Source organism: Astatotilapia calliptera, chromosome 3 (genome assembly GCF_964374335.1).
Source record: "Astatotilapia calliptera chromosome 3, fAstCal68.1, whole genome shotgun sequence".
Lineage (NCBI taxonomy): Eukaryota > Metazoa > Chordata > Actinopteri > Cichliformes > Cichlidae > Astatotilapia > Astatotilapia calliptera.
Genome location: NC_137424.1, coordinates 5,548,612 through 5,571,480, shown reverse-complemented (window position 1 = coordinate 5,571,480; position 22,869 = coordinate 5,548,612). Strand labels below are relative to the sequence as shown.

Here is a 22,869-nt window from a genome sequence, read left to right as displayed (position 1 = left end):
AGTAATACTAAAATCATAACTGAAAGGAAAATCTGAATAATCACTCAGAGCTGCTTTTCCATGCAGTAGAATTGCTAACATGCTAACACAGTTTAATGAGCAGAGTTGTTCCAAACAGTCAGGCTAAAATGACAAGATAACAATATAAATACATACCTCACAGTAGCTGCACTTGTAGAGTCTCTTTCTGGTGTGGATCTGTTGGTGTTCTCTCAGGTCATGTGGAGCTTTAAAAGTCTTCTCACACAGGTCACATTCATAAGGTCTCTCCTCAGTGTGGGTAAACATGTGTCGTTGTAAGTGTGCGTCTGTTGTAAAGTATTTGCCACACTGTTCACAGCAGTACACATCATGTCTGGTGTGAATGCGTAGGTGTGTATTTCGGCTCTCTCTCTGGCTGAAAGTTTTTCCACAGATGTCACAGCTGTATGCCTTAATTCCAGAGTGGGTAACTAGATGCCTCTGTAAGCTGCTACTGTCAGTAAAAGCTCTGCCACACTGATCACAGCTGTATGGCTTAATTCCAGAGTGGGTAACTAGATGCTTCTGTAAGTGGCTACTTTGAGTAAAAGCTCTGCCACACTGATCACAGCTGTACGCTTTAACTCCACTGTGGATGAGTTGGTGATTTTTTAGGGAACGCTTCAAGGAAAAAGACTTTCCACACAAGTCACAGCTGAACGGTCTCTCTCCAGTGTGGATGACCTGATGCTGTTTTAGTGAAGCCTTCAGAGTAAACTCCATCCCACACTCATCACAGCTGTATGGCTTAATTCCAGAGTGGGTAACTAGATGACTCTGTAAGCTGCTACTGTGAGTAAAAGCTCTGCCACACTGATCACAGCTGTACGCTTTAACTCCACTGTGGATGAGTTGGTGTTGTTTTAGGTAACCCTTCCTGGAAAAAGAATTTCCACACAAGTCACAGCTGAACGGTCTCTCTCCAGTGTGGATGACCTGATGCTGTTTTAGTTTAGCCCTCACAGTAAAACCCTTCCCACACTCGTCACAGCTGTATGCCTTAATTCCAGAGTGGGTAACTAGATGCCTCTGTAAGCTGCTACTTTGAGTAAAAGCTCTGCCACACTGATCACAGCTGTATGCTTTAACTCCACTGTGGATGAGTTTGTGTGTTTTTAGGGAACGCTTCAAGGAAAAAGACTTTCCACACAAGTCACAGCTGAACGGTCTCTCTCCAGTGTGGATGACCTGATGCCGTTTTAGTGAAGCCCTCACAGTAAAACCCTTCCCACACTCGTCACAGGTGTGTTTTTTCTCTCCCTTTCTTCTGTGAGGTTTGTCGGCCTCCTGAGAGCGCTGACTTCTGGCTCCATGTTGGTCCTGCAGTGACAGAGATACAAACAGAGGCAGTGAGTGAAATGCAGTCGTGGAACAAACTCAACCTTCAAACTCCATTAACACTAGTTTTAAACCTGAAGGTGGAGCGTGGCACCAAACACCTTAAAGGTCTCTTATCCCCACCTGCTGGTAGTTCTAACACATTACATCCAACCTGCTGTTAGAGATAATTCATGACTGTTCAAACACTAAAATCATGCACACACACACACACACACACACATTATTTTATAATTTAGATTATTTTGTTGTTTCCTATTACATATTTCTATAATTTGTATAGATTTATACAGAATCATTCAGTGATAATAAATCCTATGTTTGTTTATTCTAAAGGAACCCCGTTAGCTTCCACAACAGATGTTGCTCGTCTTCCGTCAAATACTCACATAAAATATTACACAATAAAGTGGATTCAAGATATCCACATAATTTCATTCTTACATCCACAGTGAGGTTTCACAATTGTTCAAATATAAGCAATCAATAATAATAATAATAATATCAATAACATTGAGGCACATTACACAAATTTCAAAAACAAATCATGTCTTACAATATTTACAACAACTAAAAGCTCTGTAAATCGGCTTTTAAGTGTTCATTGAAGTTTTGAATAATTCTCTAATTTTTTAAGGCAACTTATTCCACTTAAAAGTTGCTCTAAATGTAACAGTTTTACAAAACGTTACTTTTAACTCGAGCATTTACTAAATTGCAGCTTGTTGAAAACTGTGTAATATGATGATGTATTTCATCTGGATACTGCAGCTGAGCAGAATAAATGTGGTGTGTTTAACAGAATTGCTTTCTTTAGAACTACAAGTAAGCCATAGAATATTTTAGCCTGTACAGGAAGCCAAGAAAGGTTATTATGCATTTGATCAATATTAGTATAGTATGAACATCTTCACACTAATCTGGACGCCTTATTCTGGACTAACTGAAGTCTGTTAAGATCTGTCTTATTAGCTGCTGACCAAATGATTGAACAATACTCCAGATGAGACATTACTAGTGCATTAATGACATCTTTCATAATGAAGAAGTGATACACAAAGAGCATTTCATAGCCATAGCTATGCCTTGTCGGCAGAGTTATGTGACATTAGTGATGTTTGTACTTTCAGCGTTAACTTGGTTTTAAAGCCTTTAAAATATACGCCGTTCAATAGTCGACCTTAATCTGACAGAGAATGTGATGATTTTGTGGATAATTAAAGTCAGTCATATATCCACAAACACAACAAGCTGAAAGTCAGTGATGCTGCTCGGTTTGCAGTCCTGAACATCACGGCACAAGCAGGATTCACTGCACTGTTAATGTTAGCTGTGTTATATTGCTGCCTCTGTTCGGTGGTGTCGAGCCAAACGCACTTTAACGTGTGTTTGAACGAGCTGACGGTTCACTCGTTAAGCTGAAAGAAAGATGCTTTAATCACAGCAGTCACACATGTGTCCACTGCACCATCTGGAACTCTTCTTGTTTACACTCGTAATAACACAAACACTAAATCCTGCTTCTCTGGTGCTGTTGTGTAGCAGTGTGTACACCTGAGACTGTCACCTGTCTGTCTGTCCTGCACTCTCTCTCTGTTTCTTTCTCTCTGATTGTGGAATAAAAGTATGAACATGTGTTTATAAGTTACACTTGTGTTTGAATCCTGCAGCTTATCACACATTTGATTTCCATGTGTGACGACTGCAAGTGTCCAGAGTGAGGACAGACTGAGGGAGCCACTGCTGCACATCATCTGTGAGGCTTTGCAGCCCTGATGATCCACCAGGACAAACTCAGCAGTGTGTGAGGAAGAGGAGGAGGAAGAGCCAGCAGCAGCTGACAGATGGAGAGAATAGACAGACTGTTCCCTGTTTGTGAAGGACTGCTAGGAAAGTTTAACATAACTGTCTGTGCTGAATCAGTCTTATTAGGTAATGTTCAAATAATGTGATCATCCCAGTGTTTCCAGTGTGGGAGAAAGTACTCAGGGCCTTCAAGTTACACACTATGAAAGGCAGCAACAAGTTTAATGTTCAGAAACCTAAAGTCTGTATCAGCAGCAGAATGGAGCTAAAAATAAATGTTGGTTTCAGTTCTATGAAGCTTTGAGTATTTTGGATCAGTAGCTGCTGTGTTTGTTGCATCATATTGCTGTAACTGTTTATATGCTTTATATATTCTGAGCTAAGTTGATCTATAGTGTTACATGATACACTCTCAGAAATACGAGAGAGAACAAGGGGAGAGAAGAGAGAAGAACATTTTTGGTCTTTAAATATTTGGTCTATAGGAACATACTGGTGTTTAAAAGTCCAGAAATGCCCCTTTAAAGGTTCAATCTGAAATAAAGTACAAATCTGTATTATAAAATCTTAAGCAGCAACTTCTCCAGGTTCCAATATTTATGCAATTCTCAAACCTTTTGGCCACGACTGTATAACCTCTTCTGAAGTTTAGTGGATATTATACATGGTTATGCTCAGGATGTGTCGGCCAGTTTCCACTGGAAACGCCTTTTGGTTAAACTGTCAGCGAGGAATTTGCATTTGCACTGTTACATTTTTATATAACTTTAATGCACATAAACAACAGCTGCTTGTTTCAGTGAAAATACATTGATGGCTTTTTAATAAAGTTGTGCAGCTGTAAAGTATTTTGTCTGGTGTCAATTCTATCGTCAGCTACATCGTTATGGCAAATGTTCAAATGTATATGGTGATAAATATCTTTGGTCATATGGTCCTGCTCTGTCTGTCACCTTCTGTGTTGAGCTCATTGTTTCCTCTGTAGTGGCTGAGCTGAGTCCAAGTAGCTGAAAATGTTCCTCTGCTGCTCCGTCAGACTCTCCTCCTCCTGCTGATCAGCTGGGACACAAAACAGATCTTTGTTAGGCTCCACACTGCACTGAAGAGTCAAAGTGTCTCATATGTTCATCTGACAAGTAAAAGAACACATTTTTGTTTCCCGAGGTGGGCAACTTGTTGGAAACAAACACAAAAGGTTTGAGCACTGATACCTGCCATTGCTGGCATTGAAAGATGCAACGCCAGCAATGTGGATTGTCAAGACTCAAACCAATCATCAAGCAAAGACAACAGGGATCATTTGTTTCTGCTTATTTAGCATTCACAGCATTTGTAGTTGCCTTCTGTGCAGGGGAAGTCCACGCACACTGTGTGGTACCGCCATCCGCAGAAGGTGCATTCAACCTCTGTAAGAGAAACGAGATTGTCTGAGACTGAAATGATATTCACTAAAGAAGTGGTGATTTGTAAAACTTCACATTTTGATCCGGGACGTACTCTGCATGAAAACAAGCGCTCACTCTTCCTGCTCAACAAATGACAAGGGCGGAGCCTTATACCACGTGATACAGAAGCTGTGCCGTGTGATGCTAAAATTAGCAGGGAAAAAACAACGGAGAGCACGTCAGGGACTGTGCAAAACGAGGGATTTAGGAAAAGGAAGAGAGAGAGCAAGCAAGAGAGAGAAATAAAAGAGCAAGAGAGAGAGATGGAAGAGCAGGAGAGAGAGATGGAAGAGCAAGAGAGAGAGATGGAAGAGCAAGAGAGAGAGATGGAAGAGCAAGAGAGAGAGAGCCAGGGCATCGATTATGGTTAGTTTGAGTCTTGACAATCCACATTGCTGGCATCTTTCAATATGTTTGAATGCACCAGTGTAAGTGCAGCCACTCAGACTCAATGTGTTCATAGAAACAGGTGCACATGTGTCACGAGTTCATCCAGCAGTAGCTATGGCACTTGGCCACAGGTGGCAGCAGTGGACTGACCTCCATTTGAGACTGCTCCAGCTGCTGTGTGACAGTCAGTAGATCTGCTACAAATTGCAGATCATATGCAAGTTTTGGAAATGACATTATAAATATTCCTAACTTAGCCACGGCAGCCATGTTGATGCATTACCTATATTGGCTGAAAATGTTCATTTGCAGAGAAAAGACACAGGCAGACTGTGCTTACAGGACAACAACAACAACAATCTTTATTTATAGAGCACATTTAAAAACCAACGGCATGCCAAAGTGCTTAACATAGAACAAATTAACACAAGTATAATCAGAGTCATAAAAATAAAAGTGTAGAATTATGTTCACAGGAAAAAGCCACCAATAGAAAAAATATAACTATAGCACATAGCTATAGCACAATATAACTGTGCCATCAACACACAATGGGGATAAGACATACACAGTGCAAATAAAAAGCAAGATAGGAAAATTAGTAAAATAAATCACTGCAGACAAGGCCAGCATTTAACCGGTAGAAAACGCAAGATTAAACAAATACGTTTTAAGCCGTGATTTAAAAGATTGAATAGAGTCAGACGCCCGAATGCCAATGGGAAGGTTGTTCCACAACTCTGGTGCGGCCAGGGCAAACGCTCGATCACCTCTAGACTTCAGCCGAGATCTAGGCCGCACCAACAGTAACTGTGAGGATGATCTTAAAGCCCTAGCAGGAACATATAAGCTTAAGAGTACCTTAAGATAGCTCGGTGCTGTGTTATTAGTGATTTTAAAAGTAAACAGCAGAATTTTAAATTGGATACGATATTTCACAGGCAACCAGTGCAAATCAGCTAGGACGGGAGTAATGTGGGCAAACTTCTTAGTTTTGGTTAGAATGCCTGCAGCAGCATTTTGGACTGTCTGTAATCTATGGAGGAGGGAGAGTGGAGTCCAAAATAGAGTGAATTGCAGTAATCCAGCCTCGAAGTTACAAAGACATGGATGAATTTTTCCAGGTCTTTATGCGGGATATACTGCCTGGCCTTAGAAATAAGGCGGAGTTGGTATAAACTCGATCTAACAACAGCAGACACTTGTCTATCAAGTTTAAATGAGCTGTCAAGTAACACGCCCAAATTCCTAACAGTGTCGGAAAAGGAGCTAGTGAGAAAACCAAAAGCATCACGAAGTTTGGCACGAAGGACGTCACTGCCAAAGACCACAATTTCAGTTTTCTTATCATTAAGGATAAGAGTATTTGCCAGGAGCCATTGCCTGACCTCACACATGCACTCTCGAAAACTATTCAAGGACAAAGCTAGGTCATCATTTAACTCAAAGTAGATCTGAATGTCATCGGCATAATAATGAAAAGCGATGTGATATTTCTCAAAGATAGCGCTTAATGGAAGCATGTACAATGAGAACAGAGTAGGGCCTAACACAGATCCCTGAGGGACACCACAACAGACAGGTACAGCGGAGGAAGAGGAAGTGGCCAAGTGAACCGAGGAGAGCCGATTGGACAAGTATGATTTAAACCAATCCAAGGCAACACCCTTGATGCCTACAGCGTGCTCAAGTCTCGCCAATAGGATTTTATGATCAACCATATCGAAAGCCGACGATAAATCCAATAGCACTAGGACCGAGGAGCGCCCATTATCAGCCATTAGTAGAAGGTCATTGAGAACTCGGAGCAGCGCTGACTCAGTGCTATGATGTGGTTTGAAGGCCGATTGGAATTTATCATTAATGCTATTCTCATCCAGGTAGGCCTGGAGTTGAAGCAACACTATCTTCTCAAGAATTTTGGCCAAGAACGGAAGCTTGGAAATCGGCCTATAGTTCGCATAATCATTATAATCGAGGTTCCTTTTTTTAAGAACAGGCTGAATTATAGCATGTTTAAAGGCTGATGGTACGCAACCAGAGAGCAAAGAAGAGTTCAAAAGGGACAATATACTAGGTCCAATTGCACTAAAACAGTCCTTAACTATACGAGATGGAAGAACATCATATACGAGATTAGTATTGTTCAGTTGTTCAACCAGACGCTTAAGAGTAGGGAGTGAAACGGGTTCAAACTGATAGAAGGAAGAGGAACAGTCAGGGGTAAACGCAGGGCCTGTCATTAAAGGAAGAGCAGATTTAAGAGATGAGACTTTATCTAAAAAATAATTTAAAAATTGTTCGCAAAGAACCGTGGAGCACGGCAGCGGCATAGTGGGGCAGGGGTTGACCACAGAGTTAAAAATTTTAAATAAAATTCGAGGATTGTTACCATTGGTAGAGATAATTTTTGAAAGAAAAGCTGCTTTAGCCATTTTGGCAGCAGTTTGAAACTTCAAGCGACTAGTACGTAGGATGTCGTAAGATGCCTGGAGTTTATCTTTCCTCCACCTTCTCTCATCCCGCCGACACGCACGTCGTAGAGCGCGAACAGAGTCACTTAACCAACATTGTGAGTAAGTTCTGGGGCGCTTCATTTTAATAGGTGCCACAGTGTCGAGGATGGAGGAACATGTAGTTAACAGGGTATTGGCAAAATTCTCAACCATATGAGGGGTAAGACAATCTGACGTAATAGATGCAGAATACACAAAAGAAGCAGAGAATTTCACCACAGTATCAGCATTAACAGTACGCACATCACATAATAACGTTACATGTTATTATGTGATGTTACTGAAATCATCATGAATAACAGGAGTGGTGATTCCTGTAACTTTGTGTATATAATTTGGCATTTCTTACTGATGTAGGCCAAAAATAAATACATAAACTGAGCACCTGATGGCTTTGAACTTTTGTTGTCCATCTTCCATTGGTTTGAATTTTGCGCTCCAGTACAAACACAAATCCCCCAACCCGAGGATCAGCACAATTAACCTAACAGACCTACACCTTAGTTCACAGATTCACTTTGTCTAAGGTTGATTTCTGGGATTTCACACAACCCAGGATTCAGATCGTGAATCCATGATGGGCTTGGATTTACATCATTATAAATGAAATGTGCTCTACTTGGAAGCAGCCGGCCCCGCCCCTTTTGACGGGTTGTGTGAGACTTTAAATCATCAAACTGTAAATTATAAATTTAAATTGTTATTGATCCTTTACCCCGAGTCCTAAAGTGTAGATTTATTTTCTTACTCTTCTTATATTTATTGTTTGTTTACTTGCACCGCTGTAACTGCAGCCTCGTCGTCTCGTCTCTCTATATGCTGGACTGTCTGTAGCGGAGATGACAATAAAGTTTACTTTGGCTTCAGCAGCGCGCAGGCGCACCGAGGGCTCTCGCGCTCACTTTATATAATTTAGAAAAAACATCGGTGCAGATTATAAGTCTGTATCATAATATCTGTTTGTTGTGTTGTTTTTATTTTGTTTTGCGAGTTGGTTATTAGATGCCGCTGCAGCCAGCCAGAGACTCCCCGCCGTAATAAACTACGTATTCTCTTATTGCTGTTACCAAGTTCCTGTGAAAAGCAGATTTTTCCCACTGCTGACTCAGCTGGATCAGGGAGAGTGACTGAGGCAGATATTGAGCTGTAAGTGTTTTTATATAACATTAAAGTCCCTGAGGGTATGGCACCAAGCACCATTGAGAATTCCCCAACACTGTTTGACAAGTTTGACGAGCATCTTGACTTTTGGTCTTTGGATATTAACAGTCCTGGATATGTGACTTCTTGTTTAACAGAAATGTTACAGAGAGCATTTGCAGTGCAGCCTTTAATTGCTAGTAATTCACATTTTTTTAGATTTCGACATAAAGCAGATGCCTCAGAGAAATCACTAATAACACTAAGGGCTGGACGGATTTGATTTGCATTCTTCAAGAAGAGTGTGGTGTCATCAGCTAGCTGGCTGATGATGAGCTCCTTATCAGCTGTGCTGATTCCTTGTATAACAGGTCAAATCTCGGGGTGGAGTCTTAATCATTTTAATTGAGCTATTGCCATTCGTGTACAAGGTTTTGATAGCTTTACAGAAAAATGCCAAATTTTTCCAAAGACTGGAAAATAAATTGATGTTCAATTGTATCAAAAGCCTTTTAAAAATCCAGGAAGAGAATGAAGCTATAGTCAGATACCAAATCAGAGTAATCAAGTAGATCTAAAACCAGTCTCATGTTCTTAGAAAGGTGTCTGCTTCTCATAAAGCCTGATTGTGTCTCATCGATAATTGTGTCCAAGAACTCTTTCATTCTGTTAGCAAGTACTAAAGCCATAATCTCATAGTCATCATTGAGCAGACAGATGGGTCTCCAATTGTCAATAAGAAGTAAGTCTTTGTTTGGCTTTGGAATAAGTGTTATGAGACCCTGAGTAAGAGTAGGAGGGAGGATGTTATTCTCTACACTTCCTATGAAAAGCTGCAGTAAGAACGGAGCCAGGAGATTAGAAAATGATTCATAAAACTCTGCAGTTAAACCATCTGTGCCGGGAGATTTGTTGGCCTTAAGTGCAGAAATAGGATTACAAACGTCCTCCACAGTCAGAGGGCTGTCACAGTGACTTCTATCTTCCACAACAATAGTTTTTAGGTTTTTAATATTATTGAGAAACAGCGTTGAGACATATATATATATATTCTACTTTTCTAAATGATTGACTATTTCAATGGAGAACCTAAATGACACGGACCCGTGTTTGTTATTACATATCTCTATTTTGAATGTGACAAGTCTATCATTGCCTGTTATTCATAGGTATTAACAGAGTTTTTGGCCTTTTTTCCCTCTATAACAGTTAATTGACTCTTTACAGTGGCCTGCTATGGTTAATAATAACATGTTCAGTCATGAGTGAAATCAAAGCTTTTCTTCACTTTAGCATTTAACATTCCCAACAATATAATGTGATACCTTAATTAAAACACAGCTAATAAAACACAATTTTCTTAATGCAAACATCAGTGACTCAACATTAGCAACCAAAGGGTTCAGTCTGCAGCTCACACTCATGTGAAGCTACAGCCTCCCCCTTTAGTCTCTGTCATCCTTCTGCTCCTGCAAAAACAAAGCAAGACAAAACCTCCACCCTTCTTCTACAGGCTGGGTGAATTGTTGTGGACATTCACTAATCCTAAAGTCGGCACCGTTTTTGTCTCAGTATCAAGTCAGTAAAACTTTTAGTCGTCAGTCCGTCACAGTCCAGTCACATGCATACATCCACACACATTCATACCAGATATTGCTGATAATGGAGTCTCACGCGCAGCCTATTCGAGCCTCCATCACCAGCAAGATGATGTCATCATTTTAAAGGAAAACAGCTCCTTGTTTTTGGACTGGATTGACTCGCTGCAATCCTTTTAGGCTCAGGGCTTCTCATGTGATCAATGTCACATATAAGTGAATTTCTCCTAAGCCCATTATAATCATGGAGAAAAACACTTTGCCACTGTTTCCAGTAAGAATATTTTATAGCGCTTTAAAGTTCAACCTCTCAGGTCTGGATTAAAGAGCTGATTTGTTAAATCGGGAACTCACAAAATACCAAAATATCACCACCGGTGGATCACACCTCTCAGATGTTCTTATCTCAGTGCACTGTAACAAAAGCACAAACAAACGCAACCAATAAAATACTAATAAAGTAACAAATACTGGGGCCCATTGCAAACATGTCCAAGCATAAAACCATCTTTCTCTCTCTTAGAGAAAGAAAACAATCCAAACCTCACTGATAAAATCAACCTAGTGTCAAGCAAAACCCAAAAATCAACCAAAACTTCACCAGAAAGTTTTTCTCCCTCCCGGGACAATATTGTGCAGGAATACAGGCACCGTAACTCCTTTTGCACTGACAAAAACATGTTGGATTTACTTGATTCAATAGTGGACACTGGTTGCACACAAAGGTTTTGCTTTGGCAGAAACTTAAACAACTGAGTTAAATCAACACAACCTTTTCATATTCAGTAAACCTGCATGTTGTGTTCATAAAACACGATTGAAACATGTTCAGATGGAGTAAGTTGAGCTCCTGGAACATTTTAATCCTTCAATTGAAATTGAATGGGTCTACAACAACTACCATCCTCCTATCTCTATCCTGGTAGCAGCAGGGCTGGGAAATAACCCTGAAGTGATAGGTTACCAGGCAGGGTACACCCTGGACAGCTCACCAGTCTATCAGATAGAAACACACAGCCGTTTACATTCATGGATAATTTAGCCCAGGACCTTCTTACTGTGGAGCAACAGCACTAACCAGCATGCCAACAATGGAGGAAATACAGGAAAGCTATGATTTCCTGTATTTGAGGCAGAATTATTTTGTTCTTGCCCTTGACAGGTTAATCCACAATAAATAGCAACAGCATGCATGTGGTGTGTGTGTCGTTGTCTGCCTCTTATAACTCCAGTGATTTTCCTGTAGTTTGAAATCTTATGCGGTGTTGACACAATAATTTGTTGTAAACCAGGAAATTCCCAACTGTGGTAGAAAGCACAGCTTAGCCTTAGCAAATGTTCAAAGAAAAGTCGTCACTTCCTGATTTCTGCTTCACTGATAAATATTGTCACACTGGGGTTTTTGCAAATGATATCAGTGAGCACTGTGTGGCAGCTGGAGTCAGACAACTGAAGCTCCCACAATCAAGACCACAAACAGCTTTCAAAGGAGATTTGAAGCTTTTCTGGCAGCAAGCATCATGATTTATGGGACTGTAACTGGAACAGAAACTACCTGATCACCAATGGTGAGCTGGCATGGAATTATTTTTATGACATTTTATCAAAGTTATAAATAAGCATGCCCATTAACACATAGTGAGTGAGCATGTTGTCTTCCCACGCAGTGAACAGCGGATGCTAATGTTTTTGTCACTTTTTACAGAGTCAAACTCAAAGTAAGGTCAGTGCTTCCACGCTTTAAACGCTGCACGCTCACACTCTCTCCACACTCGATAGATTATCCATTGTTCATCTGCACACAGCTGCGGTTTTAGTAACGCAGTAACGCAGTGTGCTTACGGGAAAGTAACAGTAATCTAATTACCTTTTTTGCAATAGTAATCCCTCACTTTACTCGTTTCTTGAAAAAAGTAATCGGATTACTGCCCATCTCTGGTCGGAGCTGTGCACTTGTGGGTTCCACCTTGTGTACACGTTTATCTTTGCTGTGTGTACTTGTACCTCTGAGTGGAAGCTGAACTCTTGAGTTCGAGTATCGAAGCATCAGCTGTGACGTTAAAGTCCAAACAGCTCGTTCATTTGACGTGCAAATGAACGAAGGTAACGCCGTTTTCATGTGGATGTGTCACTGAGACACTTTCCACATCCACAGCTCACAAAATGGGAAAACTATAGAAGTATAACAATGAAGAAGTTACTATGTTACGGGTCCCAAGGATGAAGACCTCGATGACAAACATGTTACCTGTAAAAGCAGGTGAAGAGCAGAGTAAGGAAGACACGATGCGTCTCTGCTTTCCTCCAGAACGTGTCTGAGTCTGATTTATTTCACACAAATAAATGCTATAAAACACTAAACATGAGCTTTCAATATACTGTTCAGCTGGTTCCTCATTCACATCAATTACATTTACTTATTTCACAACATCAGTGAAATATACTCTTTTTAACTGGTTCAGTTTCTCAAGTTCACACTTCTTTCCATAACAGCTACATCCTTTTATCATATCAATAAACACATCACATTGTCTTCTGCAGTGTCTTACTGGCTAAACAGTTCTATTCAATAACAGCATTGGTAAATACATTACATTTGTTCCCTCCAGTAATTTACTGGCAAAATCACTATTTAGTGCATCATGAAACACAGCTTGTTGAATCAACCCATGAATGCCTCTGTTAGCTACACAGAGTTGCTCAGACTGCTTGTGTTACACTAGCTAATCTACTCAGTCACTTTAACAGAACTATTAACATTCACATCTCACAGAACTGATTTGATTGGAGCATTACAACACGTTTGCACAGAGCATAGGAGCGCACTGACTCTGCTTCACGAGCGCTCCACCTAACGAGCGGGCTCGCGGTGCGGTCGCGCGGGACACTCCTCTGGTTTTCTCCCGTGTTTACATATAAATAACTTTGGCGGACCGCCTTAACTCTCCCATTCACATTAACGTGGGTAACCATGGTGACAATAAACAACATTTTCGGTGCGAGCACCGTGTACCGACCTGTAAAAGCAGGTGAAGAGCAGAGTAAGGAAGACACGATGCGTCTCTGCTTTCCTCCAGAACGTGTCTGAGGAAGCAGCGGAAGGTGGGCTCCACTTACTGCTCCCCGAAACCCCGGAGCAAGCACCAAAGTTCCGCCCTCACTGCTTTCTAACATAAAATGAATCCCTGTTACATGGATTTTCTATCCTCTTAAAGAAACTGAAAATAAATACATATAGCAATGAAAAATGTCCCGTTACATGAGTGTTTTACACAAAATAATATTCATGTGGTCATTCCCTCACAGGGGTGCCACAACTACACTGCTGTTTTGACAGAGACACAGTGTGTTTATCTAACTTGGATGAAGCCAAAGTTCTCCAGACAAATTCAGTCTGTTTCTGCCAAGTGTGAACTCACTGGATGAGCGCCAGATACACAGAATCAAAAAGGGATAAATTACTTTTCTTATGTCATGTTCCCGTCACAAACTGGCTCAAGGAGAGGGGAAGCAGGAGTCCACAGATGAAATGTTCCTATAAATAAAGTGGAATTTATTCAAACTTTACCAAAACTTCAACACATCAAATACAAGCAGTTCAGCAGGGAGTGGATGTGTGTTGCATGTGCCAGGTGGATGCAGAGAGAGGCCAGGGCCACGTTCAAACCTGAACACGCTGCACAGTGTTTTGTTCCATTTGTTAGGGATGAATGAAATGCTTCCTTGAAAGGATGTGTGCAGTCACCAGTGGGCGTGGAAGCATGTGCGCCCTCATTTGGTGGGTGTGCAAGAAAAGTCATCCTGTCACACAGCAATGCCTACATAAATCACACCACTCTGCTTAAAATAATAATGTTTAGTGAAGCAGGTGAAGCAAAGGGCTGCTTTTAATAGGCTGGGAGACCCAGGTGTGCTGCTTTAGCTGCTGAGCCTCTTATGACAGAACAGCGGAGAGTGGTAAGAAGGGAGGAGGGGGTCTGGCTGTGTTTGTGAACGATAGATGGTGTAACTCTGGGCATTTCTCTATCAAAGAGACGCTATGCTGTAAGGACATTGAGCTGCTAGCGGTTAGCATGAGACCGTACTATCTACCACGAGAGTTTACACACGTGATTATGATAGCTGTGTATGTCCCGCCCTCTGCTAACGCTGCAGCAGCCTGTGAGGTCCTGCACACTGTAACCAGCAGACTCCAAACACAGCACCCTCAGGCCCTTTTCCTGATCTCTGGGGACTTTAAAGATGATGTAACCATTTAATTATGGTTACATAATTAATTATGTAATTAATTATGCAAAATGCAAAACGCTCAGCTGTGTCTCCAATCAAAGCTCTGTAACTTCAGAGGTGATGTTCATATGTTGACTAATGGTTTTCTTTCATTTTTGATGTACTGCAGAATATTTGTATAAAATCCAGGCCAGGAAAATCTCCTTCATGTGTTTCTGTGTTTTGTCTTCAGCTACGTTGACACAAAGGCCTCTGCTGTGACGCTCACACCTTTGATAAAGTCTGGAGAGTGTCAGCTTCCTGTTTATAGATACAAAAATATGTAATGTTGTGAACTCTGGCCGCAGCGGCGCAAGAAAAAGGAGAATTACGGGAAGCACTCACAACAGGTAAAATCAAAATAACAAAATAAAGTAGGATAAAATAAAAACCAACAAAAGAACAACACAATATACTTCCCCGTACTGTTACTGCTAACCTCTGTTAACCTAGTAACTCTTACCTTCTAACTGACAGCTGGTCAATAAACGAGCTCCATAAACGCTCCATATTCACCTTTACATGGAATATAAAGGGAAAAGAAGAAACACAGTGCTGTGTCAGCGTTAGACATATAGATATATCCTTGCTTTTAATACATTTGAAGGTGGGTGGGAGAGGTGCTTCTCCGCGTAGTCTACGGTCTCTTTGGGATCGGTAAAGCTTTTCCTCACATCACCATGGGTCACTAACAGCTTTGCAGGGTATAGCAGTCTGTACCTGACGCCGGTCATCCCACGTAGTCTTCCTCTCATATTTGCAAATGCGGCTCTGCGTTTCCAACAGAGGGAGGGAAATCTGGGAGGATGTTTATTTTAAAAACCCTTATACATCAGGTTCTTGTTCTCTGCAGCTTTCAGCAGAATTTCCTCACCAATGTGGTAGTAGTGCAATCTCAAGATGATGGGCCGAGGAAGATGACTTTGTTTGGGACGCTGGCGATTCACTCTATGTGCTCGATCGATGAGTGGCTTCTCCTGGAGAGATAGCGCCTCCGCCAACAGGTGTGAACCAACTCAGTCATCTTGGGTCCCTCTGTACCTTCTGGTATTCCTGCAGTTCTTAAATTATTCCTCCTGGAGTGCCTCAAGAGCTCCACATCTCTCATCTAACTTCTTTACCTCCGCAGACAAACGCTCCACAGTGGCCTGGAGAGTAGCGATGGTGTCAGAGTGGTTCGAGGCACAGTCCTGCAGTTCAGTCAAAGTGTTATCATGCCTGGCCACGTCGCTTTTTATGTCCGAGGGCTGGATGCTCTGGTTCAAGGATGATATCTCGCCTCCTATGGTGGTAGAAATCTCTAATATGCAAGTGTCCAGTGCTAGTTAGTTAGTTCTAGTTCTAGTGGTTAGTGGGGCTTTATTTGATGATTCTAGTGTGTGTTACATTGTTGTCATATTGTTGAGTCGCAGAGCTGTACAGTGTTACAGTTTCTGTAGAGTCTGGTATAAGGAACTCAGATCCCTCTGTGAATAATGTTCACTGAAACTGATCTGTAGTTAATGAACTAGTCAGGATTTACACTAGAGAATGTTTCTGCCATTACATGGCCTGTATTTGTAGAGCGCTTTACTCGTCCCTAAGGACCCCAAAGTGCTTTTTTGCCCAAGGACACAACGACCGAGACTGTCCAAGCCGGGGCTCGAACCGGCAACCTTCCGATTACAAGACGAGCTGCCAACTCTTGAGCCACGATCGCCCCACATATTGTTGTCTTTTGTTGCAGACACCAAGTGTTGAGATCCTGTCTCAACCTCCTACATTCTTCCAGCAGGTTACACATTATTTTTTGTATTTGGAATCAAATATATGTGTCAGTTGGGCCTAGTGCAGGGGTCAGCAACCTTTAACACCCAAAGAGCCTTTTGGACCCGGTTTCCACGCAAAGGGTCAGGGTTTGGGAAAACACTGGGAGCCGCAAATACTTTGTGACATCTAAAATGAAGATAACACTGTGTATATTGTTTTTACCTTTATGCTTTGTGTGAACAACTACAGTGTGTTGCTTATGAAATCCATGAAGTGCTACAGAGAAAATTACATTTGATTTATGTAATGAACACATTTTGAGCTCTTAAAGAAATATAACAAAGGAAAGCTGAACTACAATGATCCATGTAGCAAACACAAACTGTTATATCGCCTTTGGGCTTTTGGAGCCTCGACCTGACTTTTAAAAAATAATTGGAAAAAAGCTCTATACTGCTACAAAATGAAAAATAGATATTTGCAAAATTCTGCCCAAGTATGTATTTTACCTGGTTACTGCGTGTGGTGGGCGTGGTCTGCAGCACCGCTGCAGGGGAGGCGGACGCACCTGAGCGGCACCCGCAATCACGCCTTAACGTCTGTGCTGTTGTTGGTGTGTGTCGGGCTGTGAGCTGCAAAGCTACAGCCGGCTGTGTGCGCACAGCAACCGTGTGTGTAAAGTGGTCAATAAAGAGATGCTGAAAAGCGCGTTCATGCAAACATCGTCGGGTCTGCCGTGATATGTTTACAACGGGACTTCTGCTCCTGAACCTCTGCGCACAGCGTCTGCAGGTAAGGTAACTTTATTTATACCCAAAGGCAAGGTAAATTTGCTTTACAGACAAATGGCAGCATTTGACATCCCTTTAAAAACACACATACCTAGTAAATATATAAAACTCACTGTGACACATACTTTAATATTTCGAATCAAAAACAGTTCTTATTTAATTCAGTGACAGCAACGGGGACAAAGCTATTTTTATAACGCTTTGTCCTGCATCTCGGAAATAGAAACCTCCGTCCTGAGGGAAGAAGCTGAAATTCACCCCTTAGAGGATGGGAACCATTTTTAAGGATTGATAAAGCCATCCTCTGTACCTGCTCAGAGTACAGGGAGGCTAAACAAGACTGTGGCTCAGCTATCAGACGACTGGACCATCTCACTATCTGATTCAGAGAGTTTTTCTCTGTGACAGAGGTCTGACCGAACCATGCCACCAAACAAAAGGATAAAACAGACTCAATAAAAGAACGAGAAAACAAAGATAAAATTTTTTGGTCAATGTGGAAATGAACAAGTTTCCTAAGGCAATAAAGGTGCTGGTGACCCTTTTTACAAACTGATTTGCAATTTTGATCAAAGTTCAGTTTTTCATTGATTATGGTCCCAAGATATTTATATGATTGTACTTGCTCTATTTTCTGACCTTTAATTAAAGTGACTCCGTGCCCATTTTGTTGTTTCCTAAAATCAACAACCATGTCTTTTGTTTTAGATATGTTCAGCTGGAGATAAGACTCCTCCCACCACTGAACAAAGTCATCAATGACTGGGCCGTGGTTAGTTTCGCCCTCTTTCAGTAAGCTGACAATAACAGAGTCATCTGCATATTTAATAATGACCCTGTTTTCATGTCTGCCCTGACACATGTTTGTATAGAGAGTGAATAATAAGGGCGATAGGACGCAGCCTTGAGGAGAACCTGTGGAGGAGAACACTGGGTCAGACAGAACCCCATTTATTCTCACTCTTTGTGACCTGTCAGTTAGAAAATCTAAAATCCAGCCCACCAGGTTTTTCCTGATTTCAAACTGTTCTAAAAGTCTTTTAATTAAAATATGGGGCTGTGTTGTATTAAAAGCCGAAGAAAAATCAATGAAAAGAAGTCTTGCAAAAGTCCCTTTACTCTCTACATGTTTAAGAATCAGATTTAGTAAAGTCAAAAGTGCGTCCTCCACTCCTCTGTTGGGCCTGTATGCAAACTGCATTGGATCCAGCTGACCTTCAGTCTCTTCATAATCACATTTCTGATGATTTTTTCAAAGACTTTCATGACAACTGAAGTGAGGCAACAGGCCTGAAGTCGTTTAGATTTAGGGACAGGAACCACGACTGCTTCTTTGCAAAGAGAGGGCACATGTTGTGTTTGCAAGGATTTGTTAAAAATAACCTGAAATATAGGACTGAGTTCATCAGCACAAGATTTAATTAGGCGGCCACTAATATTATCAGGACCTGGCTCTTGTTCACATTGACTGTATGAAAGGCCTTTTTAACATCGCTGAGTTCAATGATAAAGTGCTGAGTATCTCTCAGTTTCTGTTTCACTTCCCAAATATCCTCGCTGAAATCAGAAGAACTAAAACGAGCAGAAAACATGTTTAAAGCATTTGAAAATCTCTGTCTGAATTAAACCATCTAAAATGACCTGACTGCTGCTCTGGGGGTTTTGAAACCCTGCTATGGTTTTCATACAAGTCCAGGCAGACCCAAAAGTTTTTGCAGCAAATTTGCTTTCAAGAAGGTTTTTGTCTGTTTTGCTTTCAAGATCTCGATTTTCATTTCCTTGGTGGCTGTCTGAAAATCGGTAACAGCCCCTCTTTAAAGGCCTGTCTCTTTTTCCTTAAACAGGATTTGACACTTTTAGTGACCCATGGCTTATTGTTAGCGTAAATTTTAACACGCTTACGGGGTATAATCATGTCTTTACAAAATACTGCACAGGAGCTAGTAACATCCACCGAGATCATCTCCACAAGACTGAAGACGGGGCTGTACGAAGTCACTTTATCTCTACAGGACTGTAAGCTGTCGTCTGTGAGGCGTGAGCGTGTTTGTTTGAACACAGTTCACGGTGGAGAACAGCTGCTGACATAATGTGGATCCCAAGATCCATAACTGGCCTACCTGGGGCTGAAAGTCTCCATAAATGCAGGCGTTTCGGCGGCTACACCGGCTTCCACGAGTGTGACGCTTATTTTGAGAAAATAATAGAATATAAATGTATTTTTATATTTCAATATTACAATAATCTTCCAATGTAGAACTACAAGTTAAAAAAGAAGTAACATAAATCAAATCCACTTCAGCTAAATACTTCTCATTTATTTCCATCTTACATGCTGTGACTGCAGCCATTCCCACATCTCTGTGAATGGGACTCATGGACATGGATCAGTGGTTGTTGATCAATGGTCCTGAGAATCTGCATAATTAAGATGAAGGAACGGAGCTCCCAGCCCATCGTTCCTGCAGCTGCTTTCAGTCTTTATGCAAATGTCCTGTTTGTAAGACTGAAACCTGCAGCTGAGACTGAAGACGTCACCTGATGATGACGACACGTTTCTCCCACAAAACGCTGCGTCCAGATGAACAGAAGCAACAGACTCACTTTCCTGGATGATTGAGATGCATCAAGACTTCATTGTGTGTTACTTCTCATTCAGCACAGACACATTATTCCTGTTAGGTCATGTCAGCTGTCACTCAGTACAAGCACAACTGTGAACAACACAAACTTCTCTTCAATGTGTCACAGAAACACTAAGTGTGAGAGCCTGTATGACACACAGGACAGACTGTAAGCTCTGCTGGCTGCACAGCACTTTGTAGCAGTTTTCCAACATGTCCTCCACCCGTGATGTCAGTGGTGGGACCCCAGTCACAGCACTCAGCACCACCTCCTTTAAATGGATTTTATAGCAGTTCCTCCCGTTACTCGGTGCAACGCTTCTTAAATGTGTTTTTGCAGGATAAAACACAGCAGGTGGTGTAGAGAGGACGTCAGCTGACGGAGCAGAGGGAGGCAGACTGTGGATAAATGACAGAGTGAGAGGAGAGCAACCATGACAGAAGCACAGGTGTGGCAGATAGAAGTGGCTTTATAGACACTTATTGTCAGTCCTCGTGCATGCTGTGGAAATAAGTGTCTGTGTCATGAGGTGACATGTGAGCTTATCTTTGGTCAATAAAGCTGAACGACCAGTTTTCACTTTGCTTGTTACGCTTGTTTAGTGACGTCTGGGTTTCTGTGGAGCCCGAATTTTGATGAGTTCTGGTGAAATCATCTGAGATCATCTGAGCATCGGTGAAGAGTCAGCAGAGAAAGTGTGGGACAGAAGTTTGCTTTGGACACATGGACTGAAATCAAAAAGGAACAAACAGGATTTCCAATGGACAGTATGGAGAAGTGAAAGTACACAAAGGCTGTGCTGGAACACGTGTGTTACACTTTTTGACAGCTGAGAACAAAACACAATATTTTGCATCATCTCTGCAGTGTCTCTTCTTTCCTCTGCTGTTGTGCTTTTAGCTCCAAACTGTTTCAAATGGTTTGTCAGCAAGCTGACCTCTGACCTCTGCAGTACTAACTCCTGACCCGTACAAAGAGCGGGCGTTTCTGACCTTTGACCTGCAGCTGTATGTCTCTCAGTCTCAGTTCTTCTCTCCGTCACTGATGGAGCAGGTGTAGTTGCTGCTGACAGTCAGTCGTTTGTTTTCTCAGAGTGAGGCTGAAGTCTGAACTGTTCAGAGCATCAGGTCTCATCAACGTGCGCTGCTGTAACGCCGCTTTGTCCTCTGAGATCACCAGGTATGAAACCTGAGTGCTGACAGAGCAGCATGTTCCCCCTCATTCACCTCCACCACCACAGCCAGTACACAAACAGCCAAAACAAATGCGGTTCTTTTTAAGAAAAGAAATCTTCTCATCATGAGGTTTCTTATCAAGCAGAGCACATGACTCCAGTGTGTGTCCGCCTTTGCAGAAAAAACAAGCCTTCACAGTGCTGTGACGATCTTGAGCCTCTATCTGATTCTGTCTCTCGACGTCAGAGACTGTTGTGGCGAAGCTACTTCCTTTAGCTTTTAGATGTGGAGAACATTTCCCTCCATTGCTGCCCTTGGCTGCTAGATGTGTTGCTGGAACGTCACATAGATTTCCAAAGATGGGATCTGTTACAATTTTAACTTGACGCTCAAGGAAGGAAACAATGTCAATGAATGCCGCTCTGCGATGTTGCCTCTCCTGAATGTCATATGCTACTGTTCGCCATTTGTCTTTTAACTTATATGGCAGTCTTCTAATCACAGCAAGCATATTGGCAGGTGTATTTAATTCAGAGAGATCATCAATCTCTTCCATTGCATTGCAGCATCCACGTAAGAACAAACAATATGCCTGAAGAGCTTTTCCATCTTCCGATCTAATCAGTGGCCATGAGTGAACTTTGTTCAAATAGGCAGATGCAATCACATGTCCATTCCCAAAGTGCTCATACAGCAGAGTCTTTGCCTTTACATATCCAGCACTTCCAGACATATGTTGGCAGCTTTTAACAAGTTCATTGGGCTGCCCCTTGGTGTACTGTGCAAGATAATGCAGGCAGTCACCAGCATCGCCAGTCTTTGCTTCTATGACCTGTTCAAACGAGCGCATAAAGGCCTGAAAATGTAAAGGGTCACCATCAAAGGTTTGAATCTCCCTTTTGGGCAGTGAAGAAAGACTTTGCTGATGGACCAACATACAAGTTAATTCATTTTGTTTTTCCATAATGGACAACAGATTTTCATTGGCTACTGGAAGAGCAGCTTGTAGCTTAGGGAAAGGTGGAATTGATCCAAAAGCATCAGAAGGCCCCATAAAAGCTGGTGCAGGCCTTTCCCTTTTGATATTCTGTTGCACTGTTTTTACTTGAAGCTCTGCATTCCCAGTGATTGCATTTCCTTTTGTAAGCGTCTGAGGAACAAAAGTCTCTGCATCCGCATTAAGAATTTCAAGGCTGTTTCCCTTTGTTTTAAAATATGATTCCATTCCATTAGATTTCCGTGAAGCGACGCTCCGCATAGCGGATCCAGTTCTCAGCACGTTCACCTTTGCAACAGTTGCAGCTATATCTGCTTCAAGCTGAAGTTGTTCTTTCTTTCTCCTCAATTGTTCCTCTTGTTCTTCAAGAGAGTGTTTTTCTTTCAGCATATGTTGACGTGCGAGCAAGGCGGCCATTTCAGCTTCTGCCCTGAGACATGCAGATGAAGTAGATGATACTCTTGAGCTTGACCTACTGCCTTGATTTGACACACTGTCGGATGGCAACACGTCATCATTAACATCATTCTGAGGATTAAGAGATAATTGTGGTTCTTTTCCAGTGTGCTCTCGAACCTCCACTTCTCCTCCCAGGGAAGTTTCCTGTGACTGTGCCTTGTCAGATGATGGCCTCCCTGAATGTTTATCAGTTTCAGAAAGCCATATGTTAACATCCTCCATAAACCCTTTATTGTATTTAGAGATGCTTGAGAACCATGTATTTTGTTTATCTTGTTTATCTAAATGATGACAGTCAGCTGAATTTGCTGCCCCCTTGGTGGAGGACATCAGGATCAGCAGCTGCTGCTCCATCACAAACACCACAGAAGAAGAACACTGGATCAGATTATCTGGACGTGTTTGACAGGGACAGTGTTCATGTTCATGGACATCAGGACAAAAACAGACGATGGAAACCTGCCAGATTTGAGCTAAACTGCTCGTTTCCATGTGTAGTCCCTGGGAGGTCACATGACCAACAAAGACACACAAGCTGTGTCCCAAAACG

General features: G+C 41.8%; 2 protein-coding genes across 12 annotated transcripts in view; both read right to left on the bottom strand.

Moving 5' to 3' along the window:
* The window catches only part of LOC145424239 (uncharacterized), a 382,435-nt gene extending 368,832 nt beyond the window's left edge, over positions 1 to 13,603 (bottom strand). The window contains exons 1-5 of one of the 8 annotated variants that reach the window (XM_080297379.1): positions 12,503 to 13,603; positions 4,663 to 4,754; positions 4,506 to 4,571; positions 4,119 to 4,224; positions 157 to 1,341 (exon numbers count right to left, since the gene is read on the bottom strand). In XM_080297379.1, the coding sequence (XP_080153505.1) occupies positions 157 to 1,341; positions 4,119 to 4,136 (1,203 nt within the window). In that variant the 5' untranslated portion in view covers positions 4,137 to 4,224; positions 4,506 to 4,571; positions 4,663 to 4,754; positions 12,503 to 13,603. Of the gene's footprint in view, positions 1 to 156; positions 1,342 to 4,118; positions 4,225 to 4,490; positions 8,279 to 12,502 lie in introns of those variants that run through there. The other 7 variants (XM_080297367.1, XM_080297385.1, XR_013905259.1 and 4 more) reach the window with 7 other exon arrangements.
* The window catches only part of LOC113017660 (ribonuclease inhibitor-like), a 188,460-nt gene that overhangs the window by 118,002 nt on the left and 47,589 nt on the right, over positions 1 to 22,869 (bottom strand). The gene's annotated exons all lie outside the window — the stretch shown is intronic.